The sequence below is a fragment of the Phascolarctos cinereus genome, unplaced genomic scaffold (genome assembly GCF_003287225.1).
Source record: "Phascolarctos cinereus isolate Bilbo 61053 unplaced genomic scaffold, phaCin_HiC Scaffold_9;HRSCAF=440, whole genome shotgun sequence".
NCBI lineage: Eukaryota > Metazoa > Chordata > Mammalia > Diprotodontia > Phascolarctidae > Phascolarctos > Phascolarctos cinereus.
The window spans coordinates 176,673,873-176,694,910 of NW_027556402.1; the positions used below are offsets into that span (position 1 = coordinate 176,673,873).

Sequence of the window (21,038 nt, forward strand, 5' to 3'; positions counted from 1 at the left end):
TTATCTGTAAAATGGGGATAATAATAGCACCTACCTGCCAGGTAGGTGAGGATAAAATGAGATAATATTTTACAGCACTTTGTCAACTTTAATGTACTATATAAATGCTAGTTATTAGCATTATTAATTAACATTTAATTAATATTAATTCATAATTAACAGCATGGTTATTCCCACTTTGTAGATGGAGAAACAGGCTCACAGAGGTTGTGACTCACTTAAGTTAAGAAATAAGTAACTGAACTGCCTCTAATTTGTGTAGGGACATGAAGAGTATTGAACTTGGAGCCAGGAAGACCTCAGTTCAAAGCCTAGCTCAGGTACGAGCTGTGGGACCCTAGTCACTTAATCTCTATCATCTAAATGAGAGAGGAGGCAGCTCCCTGGTACAGTGAATAATACTTACTAGGTGTGTGACTTTGAGCAAGTCTCTTACTGTTTCCCTTGGTTTCCTCAATGGTAAAACAGGGATAGTAACAGCACCCACCTTATAGAGTTGTGAAATTCAAAAGTGATAATATTTGTAAAGCATTTAGCACAGTGCCTGGCACAGTAGTAGGCACAATATAAATGCTTAGTCACGCCCTCCACCCTCAGATTGTTTCCTTCTCTATAAAATGGAGGTAGTGATAGCACCTTTGCCTACAGCGAATTTTCCAATTTCAGACCCCAAGATTCTAGACTGCAAATAGCCCCTAGGGGAGGAGATACCTTTGGCTCGGCTCCTCACTTGCCTCAGAGGATTGTTTTGAAGAAAAAAAGCTTTGTAAATCTTAAAGCCTTATAAAAATGCAAGTAGTTATTACCATAAATTCTCTAAGGTCCTCCAAGGCTAGATCCTGTTCCTGGATTGGCAAATATCTCTAGCCTGAAGTCTGAGAGGGTGAAAGATATTACTTATCCTAATGTTCTTTAAATTTGTATCTATGTAAAAGCAATATATATGTAGCTTATGAAAAAACAATTGTTTTTACATAATCTAACTTTCAATATACACCTTCCCTTCCCTACCACACTCCAGAAGTTTTCCTTTATTACCAAAAAAAATGAATAAAGTTTAACAAAACTTCCCAATGTACTGAATAAAGTCTAACAATATAGAAAGTGTTCCAAATCTATAATATCCTACCTGTGCCTTCTCAAACTGTTTCTTTAGGACCAGGCTTGGTCATTACAATTTCCTAGCATTCAGACTCAGTTGTTTTAGTGGTGTTTTTCCATTGCAGCATATTATTTTCCTGGTTCTGCTTACTTCACTTTACTTAAGGTCATATAATTTCCCCCATATTTCTCTGTATTCACTATATTTGTTATTTCTTATAGCACTGTAAAATTCCAGGTAATGTAACTTTTTTAGTCCTTCCCTGGTAGATGGGTAATGGTATATGGTTATAAATTTGTTAGTTGCTTGCATAAAGGGGTGTGTTAGAGTCAGGTTGAAGCAGCTCAAGAGCCAACTGTTAAATTTTCACTGTGAGCATTTGTACTTTCATAAATCAGCAAACCCACAAATAAATGATGCTTTTATTGTTTGCTGTCTAGAGTTTAAAAAGTGATGGAGAAAATGTGAGTAATGCAACTCAGACTTAAAAGTGTATTATGAATACATTTTTCCTCTCAGAGATCTGATTGTTAAGCATTTACCAATATATCATTTTGTATATTACCCCCCTATCAAAAATATTTGATAAAAAAATCTTTTCTTAGTTGGTTGTTTCACTTGTTATCCTAGTTGTGTTAATTTTAGTTGAGCTAAAGCATTTTAATTACATATAATTGAAATTTTCTATTTTACCTCTTGTGACCATCTCTATCTTTTTTTTTTTTGGTTAGTAATTCCTCCCTCCCCCCAGCCATAAGCTGTGAAATGTACCTGATCCATTTATTTTTTCAAATTTTAAAATATCATTAATATTCAGGTCACATACTCATATGATATATGGTGTTGTTCTAATGCCAGATTGCTTTACATTCTTCCCAGAAATTTGTGTCAATAAGAATCTCATCTTCAGGTAATTTGTTTTGGGTTTGTCAAAAAGTTTAGTTACTTCTGATTCTTCCTTGCCTAGTTCTACTATTCTGTTTTTCTATTTTTCAACTAACACCAACTAATTTTGTTGTTTACTGCTTTATAATACAATTTGAGGGCTGAAGTGCTTACTTTTCTCCCTTATTTTTTTTTATTACTTCTTTTGATATACCAGAACTTTTGTTGATTGAAACAAATTTTGTCATATTTTCTCTAGCTCTGCATAGTATAATCTTGGTATTTTAGCACTATTATTGGTATTATACAACTAAATCTATAAATTATTTTTTATAATGTTGCAATTTTTATTATATTGGTATGGCCTAGACAGAACACTGAATAGCCATACAATTATTTAGGCTTTTATTTACTTCTTTAAAGAGATTATGTGTGTGTGTGTGTGTGTGTGTGTGTGTGTGTGTGTGTGTGTATAAATATATAGACAATGTAGATAGGTAAAGGGATAGTGCTTTGATAGACTGCTACCCATAAATTTTATTTTGTAGTTATTTTGAGATTTCCCTATTATTCCCTCCTAGATTTCATTGAGATACACTAATGCTGTTTTAAAGGTTTATTATAAGATCTATAATTTTAATGAAGCTCTAAATTTTATCAGTTACTCTCTATGTTGATTTTCTAAGTAAAGCATCATCAACAAATAGGGATGGTGTTGTTTACTCTCTATTTTTATGCCTTAAATTTCTCTTCTTCATTGTGATTGCAAGTACTTCTAGAACTGGAAACATTAAGAAAGTGTCCTTGCTTTACCTCTCTGTTTATTGGTAAAGCTTCTACTATTTTATCACCAAATATAGGGTGTCCCAAAACTCTTAGTGTAGTTTTAAGCTTTAATAACTTTATAATAATAAATGTTACAAACTTAAAAAAAAAACATGCAAGGCTAATTATTTAAAATTTTAAAGTACTGATTCTTATTAAAGTTTAACATAATCACTGTTTTGTGATATACATTGATCTAATTTTTAAATATTGTAAAAACATGCATCAGTTGCTGCTTAATGATTATAAGTCAGTCAATAAGCATTTATTTATTAAGTGCCCACCATGTGCCAAGCACTGTGCTAAGCCCTGGGGATTCAAAAAAAGTCAAAAGATAGTCTCAACCTTCAAGGAGCTCACAATCTAATCTAGCATTTGTAATCCTAGTCTTAAGATCATCCAAACTACAAGTTTTGCTGCATACATAACAGTTTTGATGTGGTCCTACAAGAAAAATTTCTAACGAAGACAGGTATGTGACTGAGGTAGGCCAAGCATGATCTTCACCAATCCACTGATCTGAGAAAGCACAATCCAGAAACTTTTGCAAAGCATAATAATGATAAGATGTCCCTGTCAAAATTCAGATTAAAATTTACTATTCACAATTCATGACTAAAAAAATTCACAAAACTAAATAAATTTAAACTTTAAAATTATATATTTTTATAAGTTTGTGGCATTTATTCTAATGAATTTATTAAAGCTTAAAACTCTACTAAGAGTTCTGAGACACCCTGTATAAGGATAAATTATGGCTTTAGATACATGCTTTTTATAATTTAAAAATCTGTTTTTTAAAGCTTTTAGCATCAATGATTGTTGTACTTTATCAAAGGCTTTTTCTGCATCTAATAATGAAATCGTCTGCTCTTGTTTTTAGTATTATGTTGTTTTTCCTTATATTCCCAGTGTAAATCCAACTTACTATAGTAAATGATTTTTTGACACAAATTACTGTAATCTTTCTACCAGGATTTTATTTAAAGATTTTTAATCATCATTCATTAATGAGACATCTTGGCATAAAGATAAGATCTGGATTCAAGATCTCCTCTGACACATACTGGTTCTGTGATGTTGGGCAAGTCATGTAATCTTTCAGCTGTCTAGGCAACTCTCCAAAATGATAAGTTACAGACAAAGTGCTAACCTGTATTGGTAGAGGGAGATTTCTCACCCAAGTATTCTCCATAGCAATGAAATCACTGGTTTAATACTTATCTGTTAGGTCCACAGCTCCAGTAACTATTCATTAATGATCAAGTGAATAACCAAGCATTTAAGTATTTACTGTGTGCCAGGAACTGTGCTGGTGTGGTGAATGCAAATAAAATGAATTTTAAAAGTCCCTACTTTCAAGAAGCTACATTCTAGTAGAAGCAGACAAGTACTACAATAAGAATACACAGAATAAATACAAATACACAAAAAGTAGTTAAATACAAGGTAGTTTGAGAGAGAGGACATTAGTAGTTCAGGGAATCAGGAAAGGTCTCAAGTAAAAGATACTTGGACTACCTCTTAAATCCCTCTGAAGAGAGGGATTCTATACGGCTGAGATGAAAAGGGAGAGAATTCCACATATAAATAACAGCCAACGCAAAAACAGAGACAGGAAATAGTGTCCTTTTTGGGGAGACTAGATTGTAGAGTGAAGGACGGAGCACAAATTACAAGGTTGGAAAGATAGGATGGAGCAAGGAAAGATAGTTTGGTGCTTTAAAATCTAGACTCTTAGATATTATTCTAGAGGATAAGGCTTTTCGTAGGAGTTTCACTAAGAAAGGGAAAAGAGACACAAGAACAACTAAAGGTTTATTGTTAATAAAGTTAGAGAGCTGGGGACGTTTAGAGGCAGGAGGGAAGGAACCAGTAAGAGAGAGATGTTGGTTCCCCATACTGATTACTGTTTTTATTGTATTATGTGAAATGCAAGCATATAGTTAGCATTTCTGCCTTTTATATTATTTTTCTCTGCTTTGGTATAGGGTTAATTTTCAGAAAGGTGTCATGTGATGCTAAGAATCTATATTCTTCAATGTTCCCATTCAGAAAACACCATAAATCTTTTAGCCCTAACTCTGACAGTTTGTCTGGCTCTATATTCTTCTTGTTTTGTTTGTAAGGTATGTCTAGTTCTGAGAAAGGAATATTATTATTACCCTGCCTTTTTGCAATTCCGTTCACTTTTCCTTCATGTATTTATGTAGCCATTTGGAGCATGTATTTAATATTGCAATAGCTTATTTGTGGTTCCTTTAGGGATAATTTCCTTGTTTATCTAGACTGATATTTTTATTTTTGCTAATACAATTGCAGCTTCTGCTTTTTGGGGGTTTACTTGATGCACAGTAATTACTCTTTCATTTGATTTTGTTTTCGTCTAAAAAACAAATTATGAGGTTTTGTTTTCTTTTCCATTTTATCACTCTTCAATGTTTTTGAATTGTTTAGTCCATTCACAATTAAAGCTATAACTTAAGTTTGTTTTCCTCAATTTCCTTGGTACTTTCTTTTTTTAAAGAATTTTGCACACTGAGGGAGCAAGGTGGTTAGTGGGTAGAGTGCTGGACTTGGAGTCAGGAAGCTGTGTTAAAATTCTTCCGTAGACAAGATACAAGTTATTTAACCTTTCAGCTGGTTTCCTTTCTATAAAACAGATAATGGCATCTACCTCACAGGGCTGTTCTCAGAATCACACAATAAAGAGCTTTGCAAACCTTAAATTATCCTATTCCTTCTTTAAACTCATCGTGCGTTGCCCCAGTGATTAGTTTTCTTTAGACTCCTTGATATAATTCTATTCCCTGGGCTCTTTTCCCTAATTTCAATACCATTTGCCTACTGTTTCACCATTTGGGACTTTTATTTTTTTATGGACTTAGCTCTTCCCCTCTTTACTCCTTTCTTTCAGCTGTTGTGGTTAGCTCAAAAACTTCAACTTCTGTTTTCTTTTTAGTGTACTTTTCTTGAGTTTTCTTTGTTCTTTTCCCTTCTTGGCTATTTTGAACCTGTATTTTCTGAGAAGTAATGCTGGGCTGAACCAGTGCCATATGGTAAAAATTACGATGTCCCAAATTGTGTGGTCCCCTTCTATTCCCTACCTTCCCCCAGTGCTACGCTACCACATCTCTGGCTTGATGTTGCCATGTGTGGGATCCAGCTGCCCCAAAGAGTATAGATTAAGCTTTTTCTGCATCAGAATACTGTGCATAAAACAACACTCCTAGAGAAGACAGCCTCCCAATGCATCAATTCCTTTTAGATTTAACCCATCATGTGGTTTCCATCACACGTATGCACACACATGCAACACACACACACACAGCCTCTCACCTCTTCCACCAGGGGAGTACCCTTCAATAGGATCCCTTCCCTTCCTCAACCCAATTCAATCACCCAGATACAATCTCCCCTTTCTGCTGATAAAGCCATTCTAGCCAAGATGGCTACCCATCTGACTACAAGAATCTCCTTCCCTTGGTTGTTCATACTTTGGAAGGAGTTTTGCCCTTTTTCCCCTACCTTCTCTATCCCTGTATGTACCATCTAACAATTCTGTCCCACATAAGTTTCATGTACTGATGGGGGACAGAGGGGTGTTCAAGGTATTTGTCCTGGGCGTACCAATACTGGTTCTTTCTTTGGTTCTACATCTTAATCCCCACCCCCCCTTTTAAATTCTCTGGTTTCTTCTTAACTGCATATGAGAGAATTAAAAAACAAAACGAAACACTGCTTAACAAAAAGCAATTAAATTTTTGTTATTGATTTTTCTTTGGTAATTGTATTTATTTACTTTTATTTCATGTCACATATTTTGCTCAGTATTTTTCTGTGCAGAAATGCCCTTTGAGTATCAATTTTTGTTGTTGTTAATGATTAAGCTTAATTTTGTAGGGTATGCCATTGTTATTTTGGGGTAGTGGCTTTAATTTTTTCCCCCAAATTTGCTACTTTATTCTCTCCTGCAACTTCTAATCTTAAGAGGAAAAATCTTGTTACATTAAATTCTCCTTTAAAGGAATGTTTGAAGGTCTATCCCTTGGCTGCTTAGACAATTGTTTTTCTTTGCCACTGAAAATGTTACATTTAACCACTGTTTTTTGGAGTTTGAAGAATAAGGGTGGTGCTGGTGGTGGTAGCCATTTAGAAGGCAAACTTCTTTTAACTGGCATCTTTTGATTAATGTAGTCTTCTATATTTAAAAGTATCAGGCAGCTTTCCACCTCCTGCTTTGTGGTGTTCAGGTTTTCTGATTTACCATGTTTTTCTGGCAGACCTAGTGTCTGTAAGTCATCTATGTGTATTCTATTAGTAAGGTCAGTTGTTTGGCTGTTATAAAGTTCATGTGTACTTTTAACATTGTTTTCTTTGGCTTCTCCATTGTCAGATTTCCGCCATTTCAGTGTTTTTATATTTAAATATATATTAATCTCTCCGTTCTTCAGAAGTATTTTATAGTGTTATCCTCTATTTCTGTCTCATTCCATCATTTCCACCTTTGTAACATCTCTCATTTTTCCCCTTCTCTCTAAAAAGCCTTAACTCTGGTGCACATCTGGACTACTGCAATAGCCTTCCAGTTAGCCTCTATCTCCCTCAAGTCTCTCCTCACTCCAACCTATCCTCCACTCAACTGGCAAAATGTTCTTCCTAAAGCACAAGCCAGATCATGTCACTGTTACTCAAAAAACTTCACTATTAACTTCCAGGATCAAATATAAAATGCTTTTTGGCATTTAAAACCTTTAAAACTACGTCCCTCTATATGTTTTCCATTCTTCTTATACTTTACTGTCCTCCACATACTGTATGATCCAGCAACATCAGCATTCTTGCTGTTCCTCACACACAACTCCATGTCTTTTCAATGTCACCATACCTACAATGCTCTTCTTCCTCATCTCTGCCTACTGGCTTCCCTGGTTTCCTTCAAGATTCTGCTCAAGCCCTACTTTCTGCAGGAACTTTACTAATACAGACACTCCTTCCTCACTCCAACAACTGACTTCCTGAGATTACCTCCCATCTACTCTGTATATAACTTCTAGGTGCATATATCACCCACTACAATATGGAACCTTATGCCAGATACCAGGCTAAGCACTTTACAAATATTATCTCATTTGACCCTCACAACCACCATGAAAGGTAGGTGTGATTATCATCCCCTTCAAATAGAGGCTAAGTAAATTGCTCAAGGTCACATAGCTAGTAAGTAACTGAGACTGGATTTGTACTTGGGTCTTCTTAACTACAGGCCTAGCATTCTACCCATAGTGCCACTTAGCTGCCTCCAAAATCTGGAGTTCTATAAAACAGGGATTGTTACGTTTGCCTTTATTTCCCTGCAATTAGCATTCTACCTGGCACAGTGAGTGCTTAATACTCCAGATGACTGCACCCCTCTATCTTTCACACTCCCTCTGCTTTCTTTCCTATTGCCTACAGACATGCCCATTCCTTCATCCTCAAACACTTGATCTGTCCCTGCTAGTTATCATCCTTTATCTCTCATTCCTTTTAAAGCTAACTTCATTAGGGAGGTTTCCAGTAGGTATGTCTACTTCCTCTCACTGTTCACTCTCTACAGTCTGTCTTCCAACTTCATTATTCAACCAAAACTGCTCTCTGAAGTTACTACTAATCCCTTAAATGCCAAATCCAATGGCCTTTTCCTCAGTCCTCATCCTTCTTGATTCTCCTTCTACTTATGTGACCACTCATCTGCTTTGCCAGATCTTCACCCAGGTCAAACCTACTAATTATGGGTGTCCCACAGGGCTCTGTCCTGGGTCCTCCTCTCTTCTCCCTCTATGTCACCTGGTGAACTCTTCATTATCTTTTCCCAAACAATTTCTTATTATCTTCAAAGGCACTATCATCACTACTATCCTATGATTCACCCTGGCTTGCAAATTAGGTGTTATCTTCACTCTTTCACTCCCCCCTGCCCCCATCCCAATATCCAACCTGCTGCCAAGGCCTATTGATTTTACCTTTGTAACAGCTCTCATGTATCTGCCTCCTTCTATCCTCTGATACTGCTACCACTCTGCTCCAGGCTCCCATCACCTCAGCTGGACTACTGGAATAAACCTGCTGGTTGGTCTCTGTCACAAGGTGTCTCCCCACTCCAGCCCACCCTTCACTCAGCAAACTTCACGAGCAAATGCTGCTCTCCACGCCTAGAATGCTCTCTCCTCATCCTGCCTTCCTTCAAAGTCCCAACTACAATTCCACCTTCTATAGGATGCCTTTTGCTATCCCCTTAATTCTAGTGCCTTTTGTTAATTATTTCAAATTTATCCTGTATATAGTTTGTACCTACCCAGCTGTTTACATGTTTTCTCCCCATTAGACTATGACCTGAGGAACAAGACTGTCTCTTACCCTTCTTTATATCCCCAGTGCAGACGCTTAATTGGTTGATTGTCTGGCAGCAACTTTGACCAAAAAGTTAACTGGAATATTTTCTTTCTGGAATAAGGTTGAGCTGACTTAATCTTTTCTCACCACCCCTGGCCTAATGTGAAGAGCTCTTCTAGGTAATATAGGAAATCGTAAGGTAAAAAAGAATGAGAACTACAACATATTTATTACATATTTTTAAGGGGAAAAGGGTCAATAAGTTAACACTAAAAATTTTGTGAATACCATTTGGAATTTCAAGAGTTGAATTCTTAAATATCCCAATTTGCAAGTCACATTTTTTTAAGAAAATATAAAAAAAATAACATTTACTTATATATTAAACATCTAAACTCATGTATGGTTTTAGCAAGTTATAGTAAAATAATAATTTATGTTATAACACGACAGAATTTTACACTATTCAAACATTCATATTTTGAAATGTTCTGGATGTTTTCACCAGGCATTGCACATCATAAAAATACCTGTTTATAAGCAATAATTTATCAGTGAGTTACTAAACAGTTTAACCATTCTTACTAATTTCTATGATAGGTCTAAAAACCCTACAAAGTATGACAAAGTAATTATGAAAAATTAATGCAATCACTTAAGTGATACTACAACTGAAAGGCACTAAAATATAAACATCAGATCTTAAACTGTAAACAAAACCGTGGTCCTTAATACAGACCAAATGCAATAAGAAAAAAAATTGGTAAACCCCACAAAATTATCCCACAAAATTGCACTATAGAAGTCCTTTCAATAGTTTTCCATAATTAACTATTTTCCCATGCTGATAAATGCTTATTTACTATGATTCAGTGGAATCAACTTTGTGTATTAATTTTTATCACGTAAATAACAAATCAGTAGCTGTGATAAAAAAGGATCCTACGATGTTCACCACAAGCTTCTGACATCTCTCACCACTTAGCCAAATGGTTTTATCATTCCTTTGGTTTAAGAGCAGATGGAACAATAGGTTGGAATTTTAGCTTTAATAATCATAAGGCTGCCCTGTTGGTAGAAAAGATTTAGCATCATTAGTATGTTGTAGTACTCAGTGGGGCAGATTGATTCTACATATAATACTTTTAAACAGAATTTACCAAAAGTTTATTTAAAAATGGAAATGAAAAATAAGATAGTTTTTTAAAAAGAACAGAATATCATGTGTAGTATTAGCAATCAACTCTGACCAGCGAAGAGTCAAACAAAATCACTGAACAACAAAACTTATCAAAGCAGGTTGTTCTTTCAATGCTTATTCTTGAAAACTTTGAATTAGGGTAAGTGAGAGAAGACCTAACACTCAGTATGAATTGGGATAGCCTTCCCAAATGAAATTTGGGGCTACCTAAGGTGGTAATTGTTCAGTCATTCAGTTGTGCCTGACTCTGTGGACTGGAGCAGCTTGCCATTTTCTTCCCCAGTTACCTAAGGTTAGGATAGTACAAAGACCAGATAGATAGTCTAAAGAAAAGTCATAAAAAAATATAAAAATAAATAAGTAAATAAATGAATGAATAAATATATATAAATACACACACACACACACACACACACGGAACCAGCAGAGAGAAATGAAATGAAATAATTAATGCCTATCTTTAAGTATGATGTGAGTCAGAAGTCTCTAGGTATCTAAACCATAACATATGGCAGAAATATAATACATATTTAACTCATTTGAAAAAAAAACTAATAAGAGAAAAATGGATTTAAATCAATGGATTTAATCTTTATTTTTTAAGGCACAGAAAAGGGTAATTTTATTCTTAACTGACTTCGAAAGGCAACTCAAAATGACCAGTTCTCTGAGTACTGTTTCAAAGACAGCACCAAACACTTTTTTTTTTTGCTTTTTTGGCGAGGCAATCAGAGTTAAGTGACTTGCCCAGGGTTACACAGCTAGAAAGTATGATGTGTCTGAGAATAGATTTGAACTCACGTCCTCCTGACTCCAAAGCCAGAAGTCTATCCATCTGTACCATCTAGCTGCCCCTACCTAACACTTCCGATACAGAGTTTCAAATCTCCTCAATGGAATACTGTGAAGAGTATTTCTGAAAATTCTTCTATCTCATTTGGGGGAAAAAAAAAGAAAGAACAGGTACATTTATAAGTCCTAGAAATAGCGATAGAGAACAGAGAAATTCATTTCTTCATTCTATGCTATTATGTGCACAAATTATGCTCTATGGGGTAGAAAACACAATTCAAAGCCTCCCCTCAAGGAATTTGTACTTGAGAAGTACTGAAAAGGACAAGAAAGCATGGTGGATAGAGTTGGCCTCTAACTCACAAAGACCCAGGTTCAAGGCTCACCTTTATAACACCTACTGACTGTACGACCTAGCAGAGTCACTTAACCTTGCAGTGGTGTAGACAACTTCCAAACGCTAGAAGTAGTAGAAAAGATGCCTATCTGGATTAGTAGAGGTCATGAAATAACACAATACTCATTACCCCAAGAAAGCCACAAGAGAATCAGGCCAGATTTTCCCTCTAGAAGTGCCACAAAGCCCAGCCCTAACATCAGGTCTGAAGTCAGGAAACATGCTAAAAGAATGGATAAACAAAAAACATCATCATGATCTACTGAGACAGCACGGATGCCAAAACATCTACAAGCAATGCCTCCGTGAAGCAATAAAAAATATTTAAACAAAGTCAAAAGGCTGGAAAAAAGTCACAAAAGAAGTATTAACAACTGCCCTGTAAAACTTATTAAGGAAAAAAAATTAAGAATCACTAGACTATCAATGCCATGACCGAAAAAAGAAAAAGTCTATACAGCATATTTCAAGAAATCTTTGCTTTCTTAGAACCAGAGAGCCAAGTGGAAATAGAAAGAATCCACCAGTGACCTCCTGAAAGAAACCCCTAAATGAAAACTCCTAGGAACTTCACAATCAAAATCCAGAGTTCCTAGGTCAGAGAAAAATGCTGCAAGCAGCAAGAATTCAAGTACTAAGGTGCCATAGTCAGGATGACCCACAATTTAGTAGCCACCACCACGAAGTGAAGAACTTGAAACATAATATTCTAGAAGGTAAAGGATATGAGCTTTACTGTCAAGAATAACTTACCAAACAAAATGAGTATATGGCTAGAGAGGAAAAAGGAGGACCTCTAATGAAACAGAGACCATTCTTGATGATAAAAAGACCAAAACTGTGAAGAAGCTTTGAAGTTCAAACACAAAAGTGAAGCAAAACATAAAGGCAAACATAAATGAACAATGACAAAAGACTAAACAAAGATTAAAAACTGCTTATATTTAAAAATGGGGAGATACCTGTGTCCCCTTCTGACTCCCCTATCATCATCAGAATTCAGAGAGAATTCCAATTAGACAAGGCCTAGGAGTGGGTATATATCTTGATAATATTAAAAACACAGAGTTAGGTATAGAAATAACATTTCACTCAATAGGGAAATCAGAGGGAAATTAAGACAGCAGATTACAGGAGGGATTAGTCCTAAGCAAAGCAAAATGTAAGTATATCCAAAAATATTTACACAGCTCTTTTTGAGGTGGCAAATCATGGGAATTTGAGGGGCTACTCATAAATTGGGAAATGAATGAACAAGGTGTGGTATAGAAATGGATAGAATACTATTGTGCTGAACTCTTATCAGCACAATGAAAAACCAGGATTCCAGAGGACAAATGATAATACATGCTACCCACCTTCTGACAGAGAAATGAATTCAGAATAAGAAAAAAAATTTTGGATGTGAATAACGTGGAAGTTTGCTTTGACTGACAACACATATTTTTAATGGGTTTCATTTTTCTTTTGTTCTCAATGGAAGGTGAGGGGATGAGGTAGGAGGTTGAGAAGGTAGGTCTTGAATGATTAAAATACAAAAAAAATTTAAAGTGAGGAAAAATATTTAACCTTACAGTTGCTTCTAAATAAATGAAAGGAAGAATAACTTTTTACTCACACTTCCACCATGTTGTTCTAGCTTTTGTAAAGCGGTGGTGATTGACTCTTTGAATTTCTTATCCATTAGTCTCTTGGAAAGCTTGAAAAAGAATGACAACATATTCATCCAACATATTATGCACAAGACACTGGGTGACACAAAGACAAAAATGAGACTAAAAACTCAACCATAACCATATGAAAACTTTCCAAATTTCACTAACATACAACCCTTAAAAATAGGCTAATTGGGGAAAAAACACCAGTGACATTATTAGAGCATCTGGGCATTCAATTTCTTTTAGAGTAATTTTAAGTCTTCTCTTGAGAATTAACTTTAATAGAAATCTAAAATACACTAATGTATAATATTAAAAGGTACAGATTAGAATCTAAAATTAGACAACCTGTCACAGCTGGCCTCAAGTACAGAAAACTTGGGATTCTCTTCCCCCTGACTTATGGTGGATATGTGACCCTCACACAAATTCATTTAACTTCTCAATGCCCCTGGCAATTGTGGTAGAGGCGAGTAACTCAAATGGCATTTCCTCAGTGCAAGTTAAGCAATCAAATTACTATGGAAATCACAAGTCCAGCCCAAAAATTAAGAGGAAAAGCTAAAAATATTAGAGAACAGCACAATCAAATATTTTTGATACTTACACTTGTAAGCAAATGCTTCAGATGATCATTTAGAGAAGGCCCAACTACACCACTCAATTGTACTAAAGCATTTAATCCCCTTCCAAACACTTCACCATCTGAATGGGTCTTTTGGGGGAGAAGGGAAGAGAGAAAAGGTCATGATTAAATAAAATTCAACATCTATGACTACAGGATAATTACCAACTAAACATACAAGCTTTAAAGCTATAATTCTTACCCCAAGATCCAGAAACAAGTGCAAATTCTCAACTGTATTAAAAGCACTGGATATACTTTCCAATGGAAATATTTAGTGTATTATTTAAATGTAAATATAAGATTAATTTAAAAATATTGTTTACTCTTGGTACCTCCTCTAAAGATATCTGCCCTTCAAAACCAGATTGTAATTCTGAGAGCATCAAAGTAGATACCCAAGTTCAAAGACAGATCAGTCTTTCTTGCACAGATTAATTACATAAAACATAATTTGATGAAAACCAATTATGCTAAAATATTAAAAAATAATCCCTGCTGGGATTTTTGATTTTACACGAAGTCTTTGAAATTTAAAGGAAAAAAAAAACATACCAGAGCTGCCTTCAAGACAGGAACCAATCTAGGTAGCAAGGGCACAGTTTTTTCAGTAGCACCTTCAACTAAAAGTAATTCTTTAAAACCTTCTTTTGATACAAATGTATATGGATGTTTAGTCTCTCTTAGACCCTGTTAAACACATAAAAATGTGATTTTATATAGGTTTGGTCATATTAAGAAAAAAATCAAGAAGCATCATAATAACAAAAAGAATATGTTCATTATTACACCTTCCCAGTCAGGAAGTACAATTTCAGTAATAATCAGTACTACAATTAAAACTGGGACCAAAAGGAAAAATAGGAAGCAATTACCATTCTGACCTTCTAAATAAAACAAGGTGCCATCTTTGATACTTTTATTTTTCCTACTAAATATTAGTTGTATTCATGCATGCCTAAGGCTGTGCAACATTCCCTTAGCAAGAGAGGCTGTAAGGACACCTCCATAAAAGAAATCACCCCAACCTATTCTAAGATTAGCTGGATTTAAATTCAATTCAAAGATGACTTCTTTTCACATTTCTGAGTTTTAAAAAAGGCAACAACATGTAATGGAAAGAGTACTTTTTGTCAGAGGACTTGACTTTTGAGTTCCACCTGTTGTACACAATAGCTAGTTAGTGTGATCATGGACTGAACCTTTGACAGTTCCCTTATCTTTTAAACAGGGATAACTAATACTTACCAACTCACAGGATTATTGTGAGGAAACTGTTTTGTATATACAAAGCACTGTAAAATACTACGAATCCCTGTAAAGTACTATACTACAACCATTTTTATTAGACTTTTAACACCAAATTGATCCAGCACACTCTGCTCTATTCTATGAAAAAAGAGATCCCATAAAGTCATTGGTGAGAGAAGAGACAGAAAAAAAAATGAAGACTGCTATACACATTCATAGGAAGTGCAAATCCCTCAGAAACTTAAAAGGAGAAACTAGTATCCTGGCTCATGAGTACAATGATGAAATACTTGTTAAGAATATGTAAGATGAGAAGACATTTTCCCAGGGTCTATTTTCCTTCACAAGATGGCACAGTGGATAGAGCTCATCTGGGAGTCCAAGGCCCAGGCTGTGTGACCTTGGGCAAGCTCCTTAACCTTTCAGTGCTGCAAACAACTCTATAAGACTATAAATTTCAGAGAAACTACTCATTTGCACTGGTAGAGGATTTTCATTTGGTAGAGCATCTCTCTCAACCGGAACTTCCTGTACTGATGAAATCAATCACAGGTCTAGCTTAATAAATAATAAAGAAATCCCCCCTCAAACCTTTCCACTTATTTCCATTACTACAATAACAGGAAGGGCAAGATTTTTTTTAATAGGAAAAGAAAAGGTTCTGTTTTAATTTTTTTATTTATAAGACTATTAACTCTGTGACCTTCTTTATGATTATACTATTACCTATTTATATTAATGTGCTGAAAGCAGCAAGCCTAATAATTGGCTCAAGGGATATTAAAATGCAAAAAATAACTCACATTTATTTTCTAGAGTTCACAAAGTGCTTTATTACTCATAAATAATCCTCAAAAGTATATAGGTGGCCTCTTACTATTCTCATTTTAAAAAATAGGAAACTGGGGTTCATGGAAGTTGAGTGACTTCTTCAAAGTGACACACAATTTAGTGTGACAGAGCTGGGACTCAAACTCAGGTCTTCTGATTATAAGTCAATCAATTAGGAAAGACTTATTCAGTCCCTTCTACATAACAGGCACTGAACTAAACTTGGGACATAAAAAAAAAGGCAAAAATACTGACCCTGATCTTAAGAAGCGCACATCCAAATGGAGGAGACAACATACAAATAATCAGATACTTCTTATAAGATACATACAACAGAGTAGATGAGAAGTAAGTAATCTCTAAGAGGAAGGCACTAATCAGGTAAGCCAGGAAAGGCCTCTTGCGGAGACGAAGCAAAGAATTCCAGGCATGGGGACAGCCAAGTGGAAAGTTGAAAAACTGAGAGACGGACTGTCTTGTTGAATAAAGAGCAGGTCAGGGTAAATTCTGCAGTGCCATTTGCCTTTCGTAATACCAAACCCATGTGAACAGCAAATGCCTAATAGGTTAGAGTTCCCTGCAAGGCAAATCTATTTCTAAATTATAAGAAGAATTCTTCCCCACAGATGGCATTATCAGAAGACACTACTGCTTCCCCTTGGGGCTTCTTACACTACCAGCTTTTTTGTAATACAAATTTTAACTAAAATGCAATTACAGTGTCCCTTCCAAAAAAAAAAAAGTTACAAAAACAATGTATTTGAGTATTATGAAAAATATCTATAAATGTGTTGTTATAAAAGAATACTTATGTTATTAAAAAGATGTCAGTTTCTTATAACACATTATAACAAAAATATTAAATGTATTTTTTAAACAGATCAAATATTTGTCTCCTTTCATTTAAAGTTCTCATAGTATAAGCATTTTTCTTCTGTACAAAGATCAAGTATTTGGATTTTTTAAAAATCTAGTTAAAAATTTTTTTAGTCTAAAAAATTTTTTTTCATGTGTAATAAATTCCTGTCTTTGCAGAAAATTAGCTTCTTCTAGTTTATGAAATAGTTTATAATTAATCCTTCAGCAATGAATCAAAGGTAGTATTCCCACATCAACGTTTCTTATCTAAATACCAAAAACATTAAATAAGCTCCAGGAAATTACCTATTTCATTACCTAACAATTAATATGGCTTCAAAATGTTTGATAATAATTGGGGAGAAAGAAAGTCTTTACCTCTGCTAAAGTAATAAGAAGAGGATCAAATGGAAGAGTTTCAGGAAGACAGTCCCACTGTAATTTGTGTTTTACTGAACCATGTACCAACCTGAGGCATAAAAGACAGTGAATCAGTAAGTATGAAATGGTATTCTTTGTAAATATTCTTAACACAATAAACTTTTATCAGAGTGTCTACCAAGCTCAATTATTTTGTCATTTCCTAGTATACAGCAATGTTGTCACATGACAAAGAGCTTATTAAAAACATCTTGTGAAGTAGCTTTTAGTTATAGAAAAATTCTCCCTTGATAAGGATTCATGATCAAGTAATATTGATTTGATGAAGGAGGAACCATGCTGTAGTGCAAAGAACATTGGATTCAGAGTAAGAGACTCAGGTTTGAATACTTGAGTGACTTTAGGGAGGTAATTTAAACACATCTGTAAAAATGAAGGAGTTGAACTTGGTGACTTTTAAGGTCACTTCCAAGCTCTAAATCTGTAATCCGATGAACTCTTTAAGTACAACTAAATTTTATCCCTGTGGGGGATGTTAAGACATACCATTCTGGAACTCCAGCCAGTTATTAACAGGAAGATCCTTAATGTATGCCTTGACCTTAATTTATGGTCTTAACATTAATATTTAAATCACTGTTACAGCTACAATAACAAAGCAGCAATGTATGCTAAACATTTTATCTAAGGTTACAAAAAAAGAAAAGGTAATTTAAAGAAAAACTGAAGGTTTAAAAAAAAAGGTTTCAAATAAAACCAAAATTCATAGATATTGAGAAAGGTTTACAGTGGGCCTTAATCTGAAGAGTATTTTGCATGAAGACCCAGACCATAGGAGAAGAATATTTACTGATCATGAACAAGGACAGCAGGACCTAGATGCTGAACCTGAAGAGCACCTACATGAACTGAACTTCCACCCAGCTACAAGGGCAACAGCTATGCTAACATAGTATAGCAGTGGCAACAAAAAGATAGCCAACTACTACAAAAGGTGATTTGTTACCCCCAAAAAAACCTTCTGACTGAGTAACTTTCTTTTTTTTTTAAGGCAACTGAGGTTAAGTGACTTGCCCAGGGTCACACAGCTAGTAAGTCAAGTATTTGGTCTGAGGCCGGGTTTGAACTCAGACTGAGTAACTTTTGGGGAGGAGTGATGCAGTAGTTAGTAGAGGTGTGACAACAAATAAAAATGCTAGTGCTGAGAAGCTGGAATCAGGCTGCATTAGTACTGGGAAACAATCCCTAGAGCTTAAGGAATCAACAGTACAGAATCCTGTTAGGTTTTCCTACATTATCTATGAGTGAGGATCTTCATGGCATGTGGTGAAGAGGTGGGCGACAATGGGAACAAGCACCAGGGCTAATAACAGCCAGGGACAGCATCTAACATGACCCTGCCTGAGTTTTCCCAGCTCCAGAATAAACAACTACATTTCTTTCCACTAAATCACATATGGCATGATCTTGGAGGCCTTTCTCTGTGAACTTATAATTACATTAACAACAATGGAAATGTATATGGTACTTTTTAAGTTTGCAAAGCACTCTTTCATTTGAACCTGATAACAACCCTGCGATGTGGGTACCACAGATATTTCCATTTACAAATGAAGAAACTGAGGATCAGGGAAGTTTAGGTGTCCTGTCCAGTCACACAACTATTAAATACTCACGGCAAGATTTAATCTAGCACCATATTCCCCACCCCTTCTTAAAATATGGTGCTCAGAACTGAGTAATACTTCTATTATGGTCTGACCAGGGCAGAAGACAGTTGGATTATAGTCTCTTTAGTTCTGGACACTAAACCTTTCTTAAGGCAGACCAAGACTGTATTTGGTTTTTTGTTGTCATATCATGTCAACTCTTATCAAAACTTGTAATCCACTAAAATCCACAGATCACTTCTAGATGTGTGTGTGTGTCACGTTGTTGTCTAGCCATACATCCCAAACATAAAGTTCACGTTTTAAAATTCAAGTGTAAGACTCCACATTTACTCTTGTTAAATGTCACTGAACTAGATACAGCCCAAAGTTCTAGCATATCCTGCTCCTTTTCGGATTCTGAATATGTCATCTAACAAGCATAAGATCTGCAAATTGGATAAGAATGAAATAATTATGTCTTTGTCAAAGTCACAGAAAAAAAAAGTTTAATAGTATAGGGTAAAGCATAGGTAACTAGGATACTCCAATAGAGAACTTTCCCGATGACATTAAGTCCCAAAGGCAATTGATATTCTTAACATACTTAACCTATAAAAACTATTTAATTTGATTAAAGTCATTTCAGGAATATGATCTATTACATCGCTAATTGATTTTACCTGCAAGGAATACCTCCTTTGGAGTAAATAGCAGCAAATGCAGAAGGGGCACGTGGCTGATCACTAAACTGAAATGAAATTAAATAAGAAAAAAATGCTACTTTATTGTGTACATCAAGAGTTTGCATATAAGCATTACACTACTATATCTTCATAATATATAAGGAAGGCCCAACCTCTAAGGTAGTAAGATATTATATATAGAAACAGGGAAAAGATCAGACTTAGAAGCTACAATGATGGTTTAAAATATATACATATACATATATATGTACATATAAAATCTGTATTGGTTTTATATTTGTCAAAAAAAATTTAGATTGTAGTTTTTCATCACTTCAACCTTGTTATGAATTAGTGAGAAGTCTATACTTCAGGTGAACTAGGTATGATGCAGTATAAAGATACATGCTTACAAAAACTCTTGTCACTAAGCCACACAAGTAGTAAATGAAACTTTCTGGTCACCCAGAGGGTGAAAAAAAATTCATTTTAATTTTCCAAACAAGAGAGTTTAAGAGAATTCACACAAACAACATTTTCTTTTCTACACAGTGCCAAAACCAGAATATATCTGCTTTCTGAGAACCAGCCTAAATACAGAGAGGCCCATCAGCAGGGGGCAGGTCACTTGGTACCAAATTCTTTAGCACACATAAAAAAAAAAATGAAAAAAATTGCTGGGTCCTGTATGGCTTCCTACCATGTTTGACACTTTGATGGGGTGGTGGAAAAAGAGGACCAGAATGATAATAATTACAGTTTATAGAATATCTATACATCCTGTTAGAAAACGTGAGATTCTTGGCTACGACCAAAAAGTAAACACACAAAAAATTACTATCAGGCCTGACATTGTAGAAGTTTTAAGTTAAATGGAAGGATGACTCACAGGTTCTCCTTGGAGGAGTAAAAGAATTGGAATTCTCATTATTGTACCAAAGAGGGGGGAAAAAAATCAAGATTTATTTCATAGGATACAAACATTTTGTATCACAAGCTTGTCTAAGAAAACAATGAAAATAATTGCAGCTTACATACCAACATTTCCTGCAGAGGACATAGACAAACGCTAGCTAAAGACTCTCCAAATTAGATCAACATTTATTTTAAGACCTCGCGAACATTAAGGCAAAGGTGGAGAAAATCACACACATATGAAAATATGATTCAGGACTAGGAACAAGAAAGGTCAAAAGCCTATATATCATAGAAAAATCTCATGGCTATATATTATAAATACTTTCTTAGAAAAGAGATTCAGGAGCTATTGGATATGGAGAACACCAATAATATTATAAATAACTAAAATGACATTTTAACAAATGAGAAACAACTATTTACTATGTGAGACATTTCAGAATCAACTGTGTAGTACAACCATGAAATTATCAGAACAAAGATCAAATCAAAATCAAACTAAAAATACAATAAAAATAAAATTATCACCTGACTGATTTAAATAGCACCCTGTAATAAAAATGGAAAGCAGGTTAAAAAAAAAAAACAAAAAAACACTTGAACA

At 34.9% G+C, this 21,038-nt stretch overlaps 1 protein-coding gene across 11 annotated transcripts in view; it reads right to left on the bottom strand.

Moving 5' to 3' along the window:
* PACRGL (parkin coregulated like) overlaps positions 1–21,038 on the bottom strand; it is a 178,702-nt gene that overhangs the window by 150,406 nt on the left and 7,258 nt on the right. For 10 of the 11 annotated variants that reach the window (XR_002325700.2, XM_078148729.1, XM_078148728.1 and 7 more), the window contains 5 exons: positions 19,514–19,581; positions 17,179–17,269; positions 14,416–14,550; positions 13,843–13,950; positions 13,196–13,276 (listed from right to left, as the gene is read on the bottom strand). Coding sequence is in view for 10 of the 11 variants with exons in the window: in XM_078148729.1 (XP_078004855.1) it covers positions 13,196–13,276; positions 13,843–13,950; positions 14,416–14,550; positions 17,179–17,269; positions 19,514–19,581 (483 nt within the window). In the remaining variant the exon portion in view is untranslated. Of the gene's footprint in view, positions 1–9,397; positions 10,256–13,195; positions 13,277–13,842; positions 13,951–14,415; positions 14,551–17,178; positions 17,270–19,513; positions 19,582–21,038 lie in introns of those variants that run through there. The other variant, XM_020992555.2, reaches the window with a different exon arrangement.